Source organism: Myripristis murdjan, chromosome 21, assembly GCF_902150065.1.
Source record: "Myripristis murdjan chromosome 21, fMyrMur1.1, whole genome shotgun sequence".
Taxonomy (NCBI): domain Eukaryota; kingdom Metazoa; phylum Chordata; class Actinopteri; order Holocentriformes; family Holocentridae; genus Myripristis; species Myripristis murdjan.
Genome location: NC_044000.1, coordinates 25,847,325 through 25,863,662, shown reverse-complemented (window position 1 = coordinate 25,863,662; position 16,338 = coordinate 25,847,325). Strand labels below are relative to the sequence as shown.

General features: G+C 44.1%; 1 protein-coding gene across 1 annotated transcript in view; it reads left to right on the top strand.

Moving 5' to 3' along the window:
- Positions 1–16,338, top strand: part of LOC115380245 (titin-like) — a 228,925-nt gene that overhangs the window by 137,899 nt on the left and 74,688 nt on the right. Inside the window, 24 exon segments of the mRNA XM_030081336.1 lie at positions 235–543; positions 1,211–1,341; positions 1,378–1,437; positions 1,965–2,279; positions 3,245–3,359; positions 3,780–4,088; positions 4,915–5,096; positions 5,733–5,862; positions 6,289–6,440; positions 7,058–7,205; positions 7,367–7,587; positions 8,150–8,246; positions 9,048–9,344; positions 9,635–9,934; positions 10,242–10,556; positions 11,001–11,125; positions 11,198–11,224; positions 11,331–11,481; positions 12,339–12,620; positions 12,726–13,028; positions 13,475–13,780; positions 14,451–14,732; positions 15,037–15,224; positions 16,014–16,125. Of these exon segments, the coding sequence (XP_029937196.1) occupies positions 235–543; positions 1,211–1,341; positions 1,378–1,437; positions 1,965–2,279; positions 3,245–3,359; positions 3,780–4,088; positions 4,915–5,096; positions 5,733–5,862; positions 6,289–6,440; positions 7,058–7,205; positions 7,367–7,587; positions 8,150–8,246; positions 9,048–9,344; positions 9,635–9,934; positions 10,242–10,556; positions 11,001–11,125; positions 11,198–11,224; positions 11,331–11,481; positions 12,339–12,620; positions 12,726–13,028; positions 13,475–13,780; positions 14,451–14,732; positions 15,037–15,224; positions 16,014–16,125 (4,857 nt within the window).

The window sequence follows — 16,338 nt, the reverse complement described above, 5'->3', positions numbered from 1 at the left end:
CCTATTTTTTCCCCGTTAAAAGTTTTTTTAGGGAGTTGTTCCTCATCCAATGTGAGGCTCTAAGGACAGAGGATGCTTTATTCCTTTAAAGCCCCTTGAGGCAAATTTGTAATTAGTTATATTGGGCTATATAAATAAAAATGGTCTTGACTTGACTTTCCACCGGAATCGTCTTTGTGAACACCCACCGGAGTTGTTTTCCCTCTTTAACTGATGAATTATTTCCGCCTCCAGTGGCTCCCGAGATCCACATGCTGAAGCACTTCAAGGGCGACTCCATCACTGTGAAGAAGGGCGAGCCCATCGAGATCCCCGCCGACATCCTCGGCCTGCCCATCCCCAAGGTGGAATGGTCCAAGGACGATGTGGTGATCGACAAGCCATCCGAGACGCTGCTGCTGGAGACGGTGGAGACGGGCAGGATGAACTGCAAGACCACGCTGTCCATCCCGACCGCCAACAGGAGGGACAAGGGCACCTACACTGTTTCTGCCTCCAACAACATGGGCTCAGCCAGCCACAGTGTGACCATCATGGTGCTGGGTGAGTGTGACCAGAGGGACTGGTTGCCGTACAGGGTGTCTGCAGGTCCTTACAGAGCAAAAATAAAATCTTAATAAAATGTTAGGTCTCAAAAGTCATTTAATTAAATTTGACTTTACAAGATCTTAATTTTCACATAATCATCTTATCAAATTTCATTAAACTCATCAAATTACAGCGACAACACTGCACAAATTATGTGTAAAGCCAGTTCAGTTTAATTCCAGACAGTATTAAGGTGTGCTAAATGTTTTGTTATATTTTAATTTTAAATATATATTTATAAGATCAATAGTTTACTCTTTATTTTCTTGAAAAGTTTTGATAATTTTGTAGTATTTCTGTTTGCTAAAATTTTGTGATTTTTTTTTTTCTGGTCCTTTTCTGTTCATTTACTTTTTAGTTTTGTTTAAATGCTTGTGAAAGGCAACTGTATGCAGACTTACACAAGCATTAATGCAAATTAAACTTTGTTTTTATTGAATTTTTATTTATTTATTTATTTATTTGCTAATTTTGTCTCGTGTTTTTGTAAGAAATGAAGAGAATTTCCTCAGATTTCAAACGGCGATGAGGATGGGTATTGAAAAAAATGAATGTGAGGATGAATATAAATAAGAGTGATGTGTTTCACCCTGACCTCCCTGCACCCCACCCCCACCCCCAGACCGGCCGCTGCCCCCCAGGAACCTCACAGTGTCCAACATCAAGGCGGAGTCCTGCTACCTCCACTGGGAGGCACCGCAGGACGACGGCGGCAGCGAGCTGACCAACTACATCGTGGAGAAGAAGGAGGTGGTGACGGAGGAGCTGGAGCTGGAGGAGGGACAGGAGGCCCCGCCCGAGCCGCAGTGGGAGGAAGTCACTAGCAGCATCATCGAGAGGAAATACGGGGTCAGTCCATCATCATCATCATCATCATCATAGCAGGGGGCTTTGGAAGTTAAAATGTGTCCTGTGTGTTTTGAATTTACTTTTTAAATTTATAATTAATGATAAAATCTTTGTGTTAGAAGAATTAAAAGAATTCATTCTAAAGATTAAGACATAAAATACAGTTGGAGACACTCCTGGATTACTAGTCCACAAAGCATTGCTTTCACCAAATGAGACCTTGAATGTCATTGAAAGGTCTTTGACTTTTATGTCCAAGTGTGTGTGTTGAAAAACAGGAAAAATCCTAAGCAGTGCTTCATACAATAAAAAAATGAATACCACAATTACAGAATCTGTCAAAATAATTGCAGTACAGTTTTCGTGCAGCTTCGACTCATGGAAGTCAAAACACCAAAACATCACAGGAGTTCATTTTTCTTAATTAGATATTTTTGACATAAAACATTTTCATCCAACACTGACAACATGTCACGTGATGACTTGTTGTTAAGAAAGTACACTCCTGACTGTTCTGCCGTCCCCAGGTGTGGAACCTGGAGACCAACAAGACATACATGTTCCGGGTCAAAGCCGAGAACCGCTACGGCAGGTCCGACCCCTGCATGACGGAGGAGATCCAGATCAAGGATCCCTTCGGCCTGCCCGGGCCGCCTGAGAAACCCAAGATCACAGAGTACTCGAAGACGTCCATGACGCTGACCTGGGAGCCCCCCAGAGAGACCGGCGGCTCCATGATCACCGGGTACTGGCTGGAGAAGAGGGAGAAGGGCACCGCTTACTGGGCCCGGGTCAACAAGGCACCCATCACCAAGCGAGGCATGAAGGGCTGGGAGTACCAGGTGAGCCAGCGTATTAACCCCATGAACTCCAATTTCCCCTTAAATTTAAGATATGACGAGCTTTGCTGTCTCCATAGAGGAATTCTTGGATCCTCAGATTTAAATCAGTGCTGTGGTGGTGGGGTTACAGTGGTGAAAAAGCAGCTCCAATACAACCACACTGCACTCATCCAAAAAAATTTTACTTTGAATTGCAGTCTAAATCTCCAGAACTGAACCAAGTAGGGTTTTCAGGGTCTCTGATCTTTGTCCCTTGTCATGACCTTCCACTCCAGAGATTCTACATTTTGATGCTTTCACATACATTTTGACTTTTGGTCCAATGAGTATCGCGATAAGCTCAGCACTGCAGTGGGCATCGTATAACCGCAGTACAGGACTAACACGGTTATCATCACAGCCCTCATCTAAATGCCTGATAGAAGTCACTGCGGATGTCCAGTCAACCTGGGGGTCCAGAGCAGCAAGAGGTTTGAAAACCCCTGGATTAAGTTGCGCCTTCATTGCATGGGCAAACACTCATTGGACATCACACATAAAAACACTGTTGTTTACCCCTGTCTGCACTTCTATTCCAAAACTAACCACTGTAAAAAAAAAAAAAAGACACAGAGCTACAGTTCAGGAAGTTAACTGATAAAGGTACAAAATAAAACTTAAACCTCTACTTTATGTACAATTTGGCACTTTATACCTTCTGCCCTAAGGCAAAATTTCAAATTCATGAAATTATAAAAAACAGGTGTTTCCATGCAGCAGCAGAGTCTCCTGCATGTTGTGTTTCTGCTGAAGCTCCATCACTTTGATACTGAAAAGATCATGTAAAAGAGTCTAAATGTTAAACACATTTCCCTGTACTTGTTTACGATCTCCACGGGAGTTTACAATAAAGTTCATCAGCAGAAACTAAAAAGCGGAGTCGGTCAGTGGAGTGTGACCATTGTTTTGCTCCGTGTGTTTCCCAGGTGACTCGTCTGATCGAGGGAACGGAGTACGAGTTCAGGGTCGCCGCCTGCAATGCCGCAGGAACCGGACCGTTCAGCCAACCGTCTGACTCCGCCTTCGCCGTCGACCCCCTGAGTGAGTCACCAACTACATTTTGTACATATCACTGTTACAGGGCTTTTTATTTAACAGACTGAGTGATGGATATCCTGGAAGCCAAATTATGTTTTTTCCAAGGATGCCCAAGTCATGTTTTTTTTTACATTTTGAACTGTCACTCTGTCTTATTGGTTAAGATTTGGGTTAGGTCATGAGCTGAAAATCCAAATAAACATTTGGAACTGAAAATGAAATCATGTAAAAGATGGAGATGTTGAGAGTCAAGCTGATTTAATTAAGTTACACTCGAGCCGATTAATTCCAAAATTAATCTTCCTCACGTTAATTGATCGGCAGTGCGACACTAAATTAAATTAAATGATGGTAAATTTGACTGAGGACACGTACACACTGTAGACCTTTAGTGTTTTTTAATAAACGCTTCTCCACCCGCAGCTCCTCCCAGCATGCCTGCTGCCCCTGTTGTGGCCGATAAGAACAAGCACAGCGTCAAGTTGGCCTGGACGCCGCCGGAGAGGGACGGAGGAAGTCCCATCAAGGGCTACATCATCCAGATCCAGGACGAGGGCACGTCAAGCTGGGTGAGCATCAACGATGCCGACAGCCTCCACCCCACCACCGAGTTCACCGTGCCGAGCCTCCGGGAGCTCAAACGCTACCGCTTCAGGATCATCGCCGTCAATGATATCGGAGAGTCCGACCCCAGCCCGCGCACCAGCGAGGTCCTGGTGGAGGACGTGCACGGTGAGTTCTGCTCCGATTAGAGTATTCTGCTTTTTACATCAAACTCTTATTTCCTGGAGCGACTCTTGAAACCCTTGGGAGGGCTTTTGAGTATATTTTATAAATATTTTTTAATCCTCTTAATAAAATTCACTCAGTCGTATTATTTTATTTTATTTTATTTTTTGAAGATTTTTTTTAGATAATTTAAACATAAAATTATCATAATTATAAATCGATGTACTTTTTAAAATTTTCTTGTAATTTTTTACTTGTTTATTTTTTTAAAAAATTATTTTGTGGAGGGATTTTTTCAGGTAATTTTAATTTTTAATGTATAATTATAAGAATTTTATTATAGTTTTATTATTTTTTGTTTTGGAAATTGTTTTGTTAATAATTTTCAGGTAATTTCTTACTAATTTCCTAACTGCATTTTCCCCTAATTTCTGTAAGAAATCTAGTGAATTTTCTCAGGTTGAACATTCCCACGCCTCTCAAATAAAAAAGCCTTTCTCTGCCAAACCACCGTCCGGTTAGTTTCCCATACTAATGAAGCAAGATGCTGCCAAAATGCTGGTTCATGTTGAGTTTAATTGGCTGAAGACGTCTTTAATCCCAGATGAAGTCAGATCCAAAACATCTTCATCTCACAAGAAAGAGGAGAATAACCAGAAATCATCTGCAAAATATGGCCAGAAATGAATAATTACCTGAAAAATAAGCAAAAAATTTGGACACTGATCGGAATAAATCACAAACAAACTGCAAAATTTACGAAACCGGTCTGCCCGGCTGGTGTTCTGTCTGTCTGATGTTTCCGCTGACCGTCTCTTTCCCTTGCCAGTTGAGCCCAAGCTCACCCTGGACATGATAGCCGATGAGCTGCTGTGCGTCCGAGCCGGAGATCCGTTCAAGATCCCCGTCATCATCGCCGGCCGGCCTGTTCCCAAGGTGACCTGGGACTTTGACGGCAAAGCCAAGAAACACAAGAAGAACAAGCTGCACACGCTGCCGGTGGACTCCGAGGTGAGACCTGCTCACGGCCTCCTAAACTCAGTGATTCATCATCAGATCCAACTCAGGTCGACAGAACCCAGTCAGTCACCAGTTAGAGCGACACGACTTTCCACCAAACACAAAGTTTATCACACACTGATACTGTTTGGTTTTCAGTAAAACTGGATCCTGCTAAGTTCCTGACCAGTGGGCAAAAAGGCATTCACGATCATGTGACTTATGTTTATAACTTGTATTTTGCCTGGTTTGACAGGCAGCAGAGTGACAGCAGTTTTTTAAATTTAATTAAACAAAGTGTAAGTGTGTAAATAACAATAACACTCGTCCATTAGAGATGGACCGATTGCTATTAGCTGGTGTGAAAGCGATACCGCTCTGACAGGTGTGTTTCCTGCTGATGGGAGCTCCATGTATTGTAGATGTGACGGAGCCAGGCTAACAACTCCCATAGACTTCAAGTCTTTATGCTAAGCTAACAGGAAATGCTACCCATAGGGACTAAATACAGGAACTGAAAACAGGGATTTTCCCCAAAACGTTGGGATGTTCCTTTAGAACATGAACATGCAGAGTGAGACTGCCGACATACTTTGTGTTCCACGCGCTGCTCATGACGTTCTCTAACGGAACCTTTGTCTTCATCAGATCGAGTCGACCGACACAACGTCGACCGTGACCGTCCCAGTCAGTCTGAGGAGCCACTCGGGACGCTACACCGTCACCGCCAAGAACAAGTCCGGCCAGAAACACATCAACATCCGGGTCAACGTCCTTGGTACGCACACACACCTCATACATACACACACACACACACACACACTCAGACAGCACAGGGTTCCTTGTGTCCTGGAAAACCTGGAAATGTGTTAATAGTTTAAGGAAAACACCTGGAAAATTTGAAAACTGATAAAAATATCAAGGAAATATCAGCAAGATCCTCGAAAATTCAGCTGAGATTTCATGTTCAGATGTTTTCTGAGCTCACATCAGTGTCTTAGATGTTATGTGTATACGGAAAGCCAAACAGGTCAAAAAACACACACGGTGATGTCAGAGCTTTTGCACACCTAAGAAGTGATTTCCCTAAAAGAGCGGTAACCCTGGACAAGTTTGCTCAGACAAATGTGTTGGTGTCCTCCAATTGAAATTCAAATATTATATTTTACATTGCCGTTGGTGACGGTGTGTTTGGTCGCTACAGACGTCCCTGGGCCTCCCAAAGACCTGAAGGTGACAGACATTACCCGAGCCACCATGAGGCTGATCTGGAAACTGCCAGACAATGACGGAGGAGAGAGAATCAAGAGCTACTACATCGAGAAGAAGTGTGTCACTGACAAGGCCTGGACCAAGGTACTGACCAAACATCATGTTTAGTCAAGCTGATGAGGACTTTGATGAATAAATCCTAGATCTTCTCCATTTTGGACGTCTGTCCTGGACAGTCCCGTGTCTCCTGGAAAATCTGGAACACCTGGAAATTTATTGGCTACTTTTCCAGTCATAGAAAACAAACTGATCAAATGTCCTGGAAATTTTTTTGAAATCCTTGAAAATGAGCTCAAATGTGCAAGTTCGGCTGAGGTTACACTGCACATTTTGATTAGAGTCACAGATAAACTGATATGAAGATGGTGTTTGCATGTGGAGTTAGCGTGTTCTTAACGTGTTAACTTGACTGCTCATAAACAACATGTTGGCAACATGCACTTTGAGACGATTTCCACTTTGAATTATTCTTTGACGAAGATGAAATTTCCTCATTGGACAAAAATTAATTTTGAATTTTTATTGTATTTTTGACTCTGAATAACTAATCATCACTTTTAGTTTGTTGTTTTCACAACAAACTCTGAAGTGTGATTTAAATTTTGGTCCAGAGGAAGCAAAAATAATAATAATAATAATAATAAGTGTGAGCTCTGTTTGTTGAGTAAACTGTGTGTGTGTGTGTGTGTGTGTGTGTGTAGGTGAACGCAGCCTGTGCCAGCCAGGCCTTCGTGGTTCCCGGCCTGCTGGAGGGTCAGGATTACCTCTTCAGGGTCCGGGCGGAGAACAGACTGGGCTTCGGACCGTACACTGTCACCAGTGAACCCGCCAGGGCCAGAGACCCCATCTGTACGTAACATCACACACACACACATACACGCACACACACACACACACACACACACACACACACGTCTTGTTGAGGCAGTGGGAGTTAGTTAATCGCACAGCAGAGTGAAGATTATTCACCTTTAAAAACACCTGTCCTCTTCTGTCCTGCTCCCACTCAGACCCCCCTGACCCCCCCACCAAGGTGAAGGTGAACCTGGTGACGAAGGACACCGTCACTCTGACCTGGGAAGCTCCCAAAAACAACGGTGGCTCGCCGGTGAAGCATTACATCATCGAGCGGCTGAGCTGGGACACGAGCGGCAAGGAGAAGGAGACGTGGAAGCAGTGCAACAAGAGAGACGTGGAGGAGCTCACCTTCGTGGTGGAGGACCTGAAGGAGGTCCGTCTTCACGCTTTAATTTTTACCCTGAAATTTTCCGTTTTACATAAAGCCTAATGAAGGGCTCTCTGGAGGAATCTGGGTGGTCCAGAAACAAGCAAATACAAATTAAATCTGCCTTTCAGGGTCTGTCTCAGGCTCTTCTGTGGACAGATCCTAGTTTAGGATCAATAAAGTACATCTATCTATCTAGTCTCCTGATTGTCCCAACGGTTGTTGACTTTTTGTCTGTTTATGTGCTAAGCCACGCCCCTTTTGAAGGTCATTGGTCAGTATCTTGAAAATTAAATAAGATATCAACAAGCCTTATGGGCCAATGATGATCCACAGCAAATTTCAAAGCAATCAGATCTACGGTCTAGGAGGAGACGTCAAAAATGTGTTGAGTGGGGATTCATGCATGTCTGGACCAAATTTCATGTAAATCGGACTTAACTGCATAGGAGTTATGAAGTTTTAAAGTGCAAAAAGTTTGCCCTTTAATTTTCTGTAATGAGAGGAAACATGTGGTGTAGATTAAAAAGCCTCTAATACGATCAGTTTTCCTGTTATTGATCACCAGGGAGGAGAATATGAGTTCAGAGTGAAGGCCGTCAACGCAGCCGGGCCCAGCCGACCCTCCGCCACCGCCGGGCCGCTCGTCATCAAGGACCAGACATGTGAGTGACTGACAGATGGACGGACCAATCAGGAGAGTTCTGTCACACAACTAAAAACTGACCTTAATTTAGAAAATCCAAATAAATGATTGATTTAAGCTCAAATTAAATAATTAGAGTTAAATGCTCATGAAAAGCATATGAACACAAGAAATCTGACATCAAGTCACCATCACTAATCGGATGTTTAAATAGATAATTATTAAAATGATCAATATAGTTTTGTTCTTTTACTTACTTAATTAATTAATTAATTTTATCACTATTAATTAATTGGTTGATTTATTTATCACTAATCTTCTGGTATTTTTCTAAGTAATTTTGTTGTAACTTTTTACTGAATTTTTTGAAAAAATGTTGGGTCATTTCTTACTAATTTGCTAATCACCTGTTTCCTGTCTTTTTGAGATAAATCAGGGGAATTTGCTCTGGTGTCAGAGGGTTAAAGTTAAATCTCCTCAAGTTCAAGATTAAAGTTAATACCAAGTCATATCTTAAATTTGACAATGAGTTTGACATTTTGGTGCAACAGGATTACATATAATTTCAGATTAGAGTTCAAACTAAACTGAGGTTCAAGAGTAATCCTTCATTTTAAACCAGTTCTAAAGTTTGGAGTGAAGGAGAAAACTGGTTTAATTTGGTGTTAAGATGAACGCTGCCGCCGTCTGGCTGCTGGTTCTGTTTTGCTCACCTGTGATTTCAAACAGGACCTCACAGCGGCTGCGCCTCAGCCTCACCTTTTGTTTGGTTCTTGTTAAAACTGTCAGTTTAACCACTTGCCTCTTCCCGTCCCTCCAGGCGCTCCCACCATCGAGCTCCGCGAGGCCATCGAGGGCGAGGAGGGATGTGACGTCAGCATGGTGGCCAAGGTGAGTGGCTGCCCCTTCCCCACGCTGTCCTGGCAGAAGGCCAGCCTGGCCAAACCCGAGGAGAAGGCGCCGGTCCAGTACGACCAGCACGTCAACAAACTGGTGAGCCAGGACAAGTGCACGCTGCTGGTCCAGCAGTCCAGACGGGATGACAGCGCCGTCTACACGCTGACCGCCACCAACAGCCTGGGCACGACCTCCAAGGACATCAAGCTCACCGTGCTGGGTGAGGAGCGCCCCCTGCCCCCCCTGTTTGGTTTTACATCCTATTACCCTATTACACACAGTGTTGTTCGTTGTTTAAGTTTTTTTTTTTTTAGTTAACTAGAATAACCTTGCTACTAGCACACACATATTTTTGAGACATCATCTGATTGCTTGGTTTTATTTGAGATAGAAGGCAGAATAATATTTTTTCTGTAGATTGAATGAAACCTAGAAATGAAAAATTCTCCCATGTTGCTCTGTATAAATGCTCAGTTGTCTAACAATCTGATGTCTGATATATCTGTACAGGCCGGCCTGGCCCACCCGTCGGACCCATCAAATTCACCGAGGTGTTTGCCGAGAGGATCGGCCTGTCCTGGGGCCCTCCCAAAGATGACGGTGGGTCCAAGATCACCAACTATGTCATTGAGAAGCGCGAGGATAACAGGAAGTCCTGGGTCCACGTCACCGATGACCCCAAGGAGTGCGCCTACGTGGTGACCCGGCTGACGGAGAATCACGAGTATGAGTTCAGAGTCATGGCCCAGAACAAGTTCGGAGTCGGACCGCCTATCACTAGCGAGCCCGAGAAGGCCAGGAATCTCTTCAGTAAGTCCACACTCTCTTTTTATGATTTTCATTATGAAGGTCTTCTTCATGGTATTTACCTGATATCCTGTTTGCAGATGACAGAGTGCTTTTTAATGTCATTTCAGTGAACTGCAACATGCAATTTTAGCATGACATTGATTCTCTAATATCCTGTTATATCATTAGCAACAAACTGAGGCAGTGTACTGTAACTTTTATTCACGTCAAATCCCAGTCAGTTTTATTGCCAATAGACCTCATCCTTCTCACTAATTGATCACATTCTCCCACACTGATTGCTGATGATTGATCCTCTCCCCGGCAGCTGTCCCAGGCCAGTGTGAGAAGCCCACAGTGACCGAGGTCTGCCTGGAGTCCATGACTGTCAACTGGGATGAGCCCAAGTACGATGGCGGCTCCTCCATCACCGGATACTTCATTGAGAAGAAGGAGACGACCGGCAAGCGCTGGACCCGGGTCACCCGCGACCCCATCCGAGCTCTGCCACTGGGCAACAACTGGGACGTCACCGGCCTCCTGGAGGGAGCGCTGTACCAGTTCAGGGTCATTGCCGTCAACGCCGCCGGCTGCGGCCTGCCGAGCATGCCCTCTGACCCCGTGCTCTGCAGAGACCCCATCCGTAAGACACACAAAACATTACATCGCTGATACTCCAACGGTTTGAGCAAAATTCCCTTTTCCCGACATCCCCAGACTGAGACCAGATTTCACCTCTGGACGTCCAGTGGTTCAGTTCCTATGGGTAGCATTTCCTGTTAGCTTAGCATAAACACCTGAAGTTTGTGGGAGTCGTTAGCCTGGCTCTGTCGTTGGCTTTTTTCTGTACTGTGCCGTAGTGTATCCTGACTTAAAAATTCAAACCTAAGACAGCATTTTTAGGACTGCACCAACACATCAACTGAACAAAAAACAATCAACGTGACAGACATCATTTCGTACACATTTCAGTTTCTAGTGAGTGTCAACATTATCATGGGACAGTCCATATAATGTGTTAGATTTACATTAGCATTAGATGTAACTTTCTGTGTGTGTGTGTGTGTGTGTGTGTGTGTGTGTTCAGAGCCACCTGGCCCCCCCACCCCCAAGGTGACGGACTGGACCAAGTCCACGGTGGACCTGGAGTGGATCCCTCCCCTGGTGGATGGAGGCTCCAAGGTGACGGGTTACATTGTGGAGTACAAGGAGGTGAACAAGGAGGAGGAGGAGAAGAAAGCCCAGAGGAGGCTGCTGCTCAGCGAGGGCGATGAGGAGGAGAAGGAGGCCGAGGTGGAAGAATGGCAGAAGGTAAAAAAAAAAAAAAAAGTCGCCTGTCATTCCACCTCCAGTTTTTTACTGATTTTGTTGAAAAAGTAAATCCAGACACCGAGCTGATCTGCTATTCCTCCTCCAGGCTAAAGACAAAGAGATCAGAGGAACTAAGTTTGTGGTTGCAGAGCTGAAGGAAGGCGGTTTGTACCGGTTCAGAGTCCGGGCCGTCAACGCCGCTGGGGTGGGAGAGCCGGGATACGTCTCCGAGATGATCGAGGTCAAGGACCGGACAAGTAAGACACCGATCGGTTGATCAATGTTTAGTTCAGCAGGGCAGGAAAATAACCCTGTGCCCAGAGAGTTATTAGGGTTTGCATTTTTCATTAGCTTGTATTTTTATTTCATTTTGGACATTTAGTTTTCAGTTTCAGTTTGGTTGTAAATAGTTTTTAAAGCAGGTTTGTTAGTTGCAGTTTAGTTTTTCATTTATGAAACACACAAAAACACACAATCACAACCATAAAATCACAATACATACCACAATAAAAAACCAAACGGAGGAGAGTTGTTCCATTTGGTACGAAAGAGTCTTTGTAAATGTTCTTGGTTGCTGCAGCGGCTCTCTAGCGCCCTCCCGAGAGAAATATTATGTCATAAAAACTTAACAAAACATTAGACCATTAAAAAAAAAATGTCTTCACTGAGGATGAGCAACCAAATAAACTGACAGAGACGAAACCTAAAGACATTTTCTCTAAAATTGTATGTCACTGAAGTTAATTTCAGATAGTTATTGTTTTTTTGTAAAGATCGTTTTTGTTTTCACAAAAACGTTCTGTTTTATTAGTTTCAGTAACAATAATAACCTTGTAAACACTATGAGAACGTGATAATTATCGTAGTCGGATAGATGACGCATTTTGGCATGGGTAGTAGGAATATGATATACAGCCATTTGATGTTTTTTTTTTTTGTTTTTTTTTGATTTCCTGCCTTGATTCTAAATATTTGAAATGGGAGAGCCAGGACAGCGCTCTGACCATAACTGTGCTGTATCAAAAATGAATCCTTTGATTTTTCAGATAAAAAGACAGACTGATAATGTGAAGTTCAGCTGACAGGTCTAACCACACAAATCCTCTCCCTCCAGTTCCTCCTGAGATGGACCTGGACGCCTCGGTGAAGGAGAAGATCGTGGTCCACGCCGGCGGCACTATCCGCATCATTGCCTACGTCTCTGGTAAGCCCGCCCCAAAGATCAGCTGGACTCGCGACGACGCCGAGGTGCCCAAGGAGGCCGTAGTGGAGACCACCGGCATCTCCAACTCACTGATCATCAAGAACTGCAGGCGCCAGCACCAGGGCATCTACACACTGAGTGCCAAGAACGAGGGAGGAGAGAGGAAGAAGGCCATTATTGTGGAGGTTCTGGGTGAGTAAAGCCAACCTGGGACACCACAGATTTTAGTGTTTTCTTATGTTCCTACCTATTGAGCTTGTCAGATATTTATTTATTGATTTACTTATCCTTCTCCAGACGTTCCTGGGCCGGTCGGCCTCCCCTTCGCCGGTGAGAACCTGACCACTGACTCCTGCAAGCTGACATGGTATTCCCCCGAGGACAACGGCGGCTCTGCCATCACTAACTACATCATCGAGAAGAGAGAGTCGGACCGCATGGGCTGGACCTCGGTGTCCTACACGGTGACGAGGAACAACGCCGTCGTCCAGGGGCTCATCGACGGCAAGGGTTACTTCTTCAGAATCGCCGCTGAGAACATCATCGGCATGGGACCGTTCATCGAGACAGACAAGATGGTGCTGATCAAGGACCCGATCTGTAAGTTAGAGACGAGTCCATCCCACCAAAACAAACCCTGACCACACACACCCTAACCACACACACGCTTCCTTTGTTTTATTCTTTTATTGTTTTTTTTTTTTTTTACATATTTTATTGTTTTTATGGCCTCCTTTGTTTTACATTTTAATGTCTAAATATATTCTAGTTTCTGTATACTTTGTTTTATCTCTATTTTTTATAGATCTTATTGACATTTGTTATTTGCTGCCTCTGCTGTTTGTTCTTCACTTGGTTACCTGTTTTTTTTTTTTAATTGCCTGTTTTTATTTTATTTTCTTGCTTTTTTACTTCATTGTAGTACTTTGAGCTGCTCCCCCATGTAAAAATTGCTACATAGATAAAGTATTGTTAATATTGTAATAATTATTATATACTTTAATAGAAGAGGGATTAAAGCAGCATGTGTGTCTTTCTCCTCCCAGCCGTCCCGGAGCGTCCAGAGGACCTGGAGGTCACCGCCATCACCAAAGACTCCATTTCGGTCTCCTGGAGGCCGCCCAAGTATGACGGTGGTGCCGAGGTCACCTCGTACATCCTGGAGTCCCGTCTGATCGGCAAGGACAACTTCAGCCGCATCGGCGGAGAGGACAAGCTGATGGAGAGGAAGTTCACGCACAGCGGGCTGAAGGAGGGATCCAGCCACGAGTTCAGAGTCTCGGCCGTCAACCAGGTCGGACAGGGCAAGCCGTCCTTCTGCACCAAACCCATCCAGTGCAAGGAGGAGCTGGGTGAGTCACACGGAAACAGTAGATAATAATTTACAAACCACTTTTCAACCTGAGAGCTCAACTCACTTTCCAAGGATAGAAGAAAATAAGACTGTAAACCCGCTTTTATTGGTCTAAAACGAAAATTCTAAATCATTACAGGATAATTACATATTTTTCAGGTGGATGGCATTTTTTACGGTTTCATGATGTTCGTTAGGCTTTTGCCAGCTTTACTGGTTCGTGGTGCAACTCTGAGGCTGAACTTAAATCTAATATCAACAGTCTTGTAATTAAAGGTAGCAACGTGTGAAATGAAACTGAAAATGCCGGAGCAATCAGGACTTTCGTCTAGCTCATGTCAAACAGAAGCGTCGGTTTAATGATATTAATGGTAACGTTTAATTTCTTACGTTTTAGTCATCATCAGAGAGCATTACATTTTAGTTAACATTTAACAAACCCACAGTTCAGTACAGTTTTAAAATATGAAGAATATGAATAATTAGAATTATAATAATGGCATCAAGTGCCGAGAAGATTGTCCACAACAGCCCGGTTAATTGAAATTGACTTTCAAAATTTATTTTTTTGACATTTGAATTTTTTCTCTACGTTTGGGTATTGATAAACCCTGAGTTTAGTGTTTACACATCAGAAGTCTGATCGTTCACTCTGGCTCCTCCACCAGAACCTCCCACTTTGGACCTGGACTTCAGAGACAAGATGATGGTGAAGGTTGGCGACATCTGCACGCTGCAGGGCCGCTACTCCGGCAAGCCGGCCCCCGCCATCACCTGGACCAAGAATGACGAGGAGCTGAAGGCGGACGAGGAGATCAGCCTCCACCACACCACCCGGCATCTCAACATGACCATCAGCAAGGCCAAGAGGGAACACAGCGGCCGCTACTGCATCAACGTGGAGAACGCCGTGGGAACGCGCAAGGGAATCTGCACCGTCACTGTCGTCGGTCAGTTACAACTTGGCTCAAAAATATATGATATAACCTGTTTCCAAACCTTTCAGGACCTAGAAAAACACAAGAAAAAGAAAAAGAAGAGTGCTTCTCTTAAACTGTATTCTTTTTCCTGAGTTTATCCAATATGAGAAACCTGCATCAAAGAAACCTGCAAGGGCAACAAGGGCATCAAAGAAACCTGCAAGGGCAACAAGGGCTTAACGATACGGTTCAACATAAGAACATGTTAAGTTTAAAGAGTGAATGAAAAGATAAAATATTTACTCAGCAGTGTGTTACTTTCCCCTCCTCACAGACCGTCCTCAGCCTCCCGAAGGCCCCGTGGTGTTTGACGAGGTCTACAGAAACTACATGGTGATCTCCTGGAATCCTCCTCTGGACGACGGAGGCTGCGCCATCTCCAACTACATCATCGAGAAGAGAGACACCAACCGGGACCTGTGGATGCCCGTCACCTCGTCTTGCACCAGGACAACTTGCCGGGTGAGCATGGATCATCCATGTTGTGTCTCTGCTGGTTGCAGCTTCATTGAAGCTCCGTCACACTGATACTGAGTGAAATAATCAAAGCCAAGATGCCGTTGTTGTATGGCTGCAGCATTACAGCAAATGGAAAAGATATACAGGTCTTGTGTATCGTTTTATATACATTTCCCTGAATTCAGAGGCACATTTGGGATCTCCACAAGAATTTACTACAAAGTTCTGTGACTTTTAACAGAGCTCAGCCGTGCAGCATGCATTTTTAAAGATGAGCCCTTCAATGGGACTGGGAGGGTTGAAGGAAAATTCTTAGTTTATTGGTTTGATCCATCAGTGACAGCTTAGGTGTCATGGAACATGTTGAAGAAAATGTGGAATGAACAAAATGAACAAAATTTTAAGGGATCGTGGAGAAATCTCCTCAGAATCTTTTTTTTTTTTTTTTCGACTGCCCAGAATAGTTGCCAGGATAGGTTGATAGTTAAGAGCATAGTTGTAGTTATACTGAAACAAAATCAATATTAAAAAGAATTATGTGAGCACAGACACTGGTATAGGAACTTGCAGAAAAGTCATGAGCAGCACTTTGCAACAGTGGCCAGGAAGAAACCCTTTTTAACTGGGAGAGCCCGGCTCTGGGTGGGCGGCCATCTGCCTCGACCAGTTGGACAAAGAGAGGGAGATGGAGAGAGGGAAAGGGGGAAGAGAGAAAAAGAGAGAGCAGGAGGAAAGGGAACGTAAAATGATGATGTGTTAAAAGTAAATACTTGTGATGTGTTTGTGTCGCAGGTGCCGAAGCTGATCGAGGGTCGTGAGTACATCATCAGGATCATGGCTCAGAACATCTACGGCATCAGCGACCCCCTGCTGTCTGCTGAGACCAAGGCCAGGGATGTCTTCAGTAAGTCTGCACACACCTCGCCATGTTCTACACCTGCCAGTGCACTGCATCTGCTTCAAAACACAGCACGTCTGCTTGCAAAACATTCACATAAAGATCGATTTATTGATACTTACTGTGAACTAATCCTATCAGAAAAGGCTGATTTGCAAGAGAGAAAAGTGTGCACACTATAAGTTGCCTTTTCCCTTCATATTGTGACAAATTAGGGGA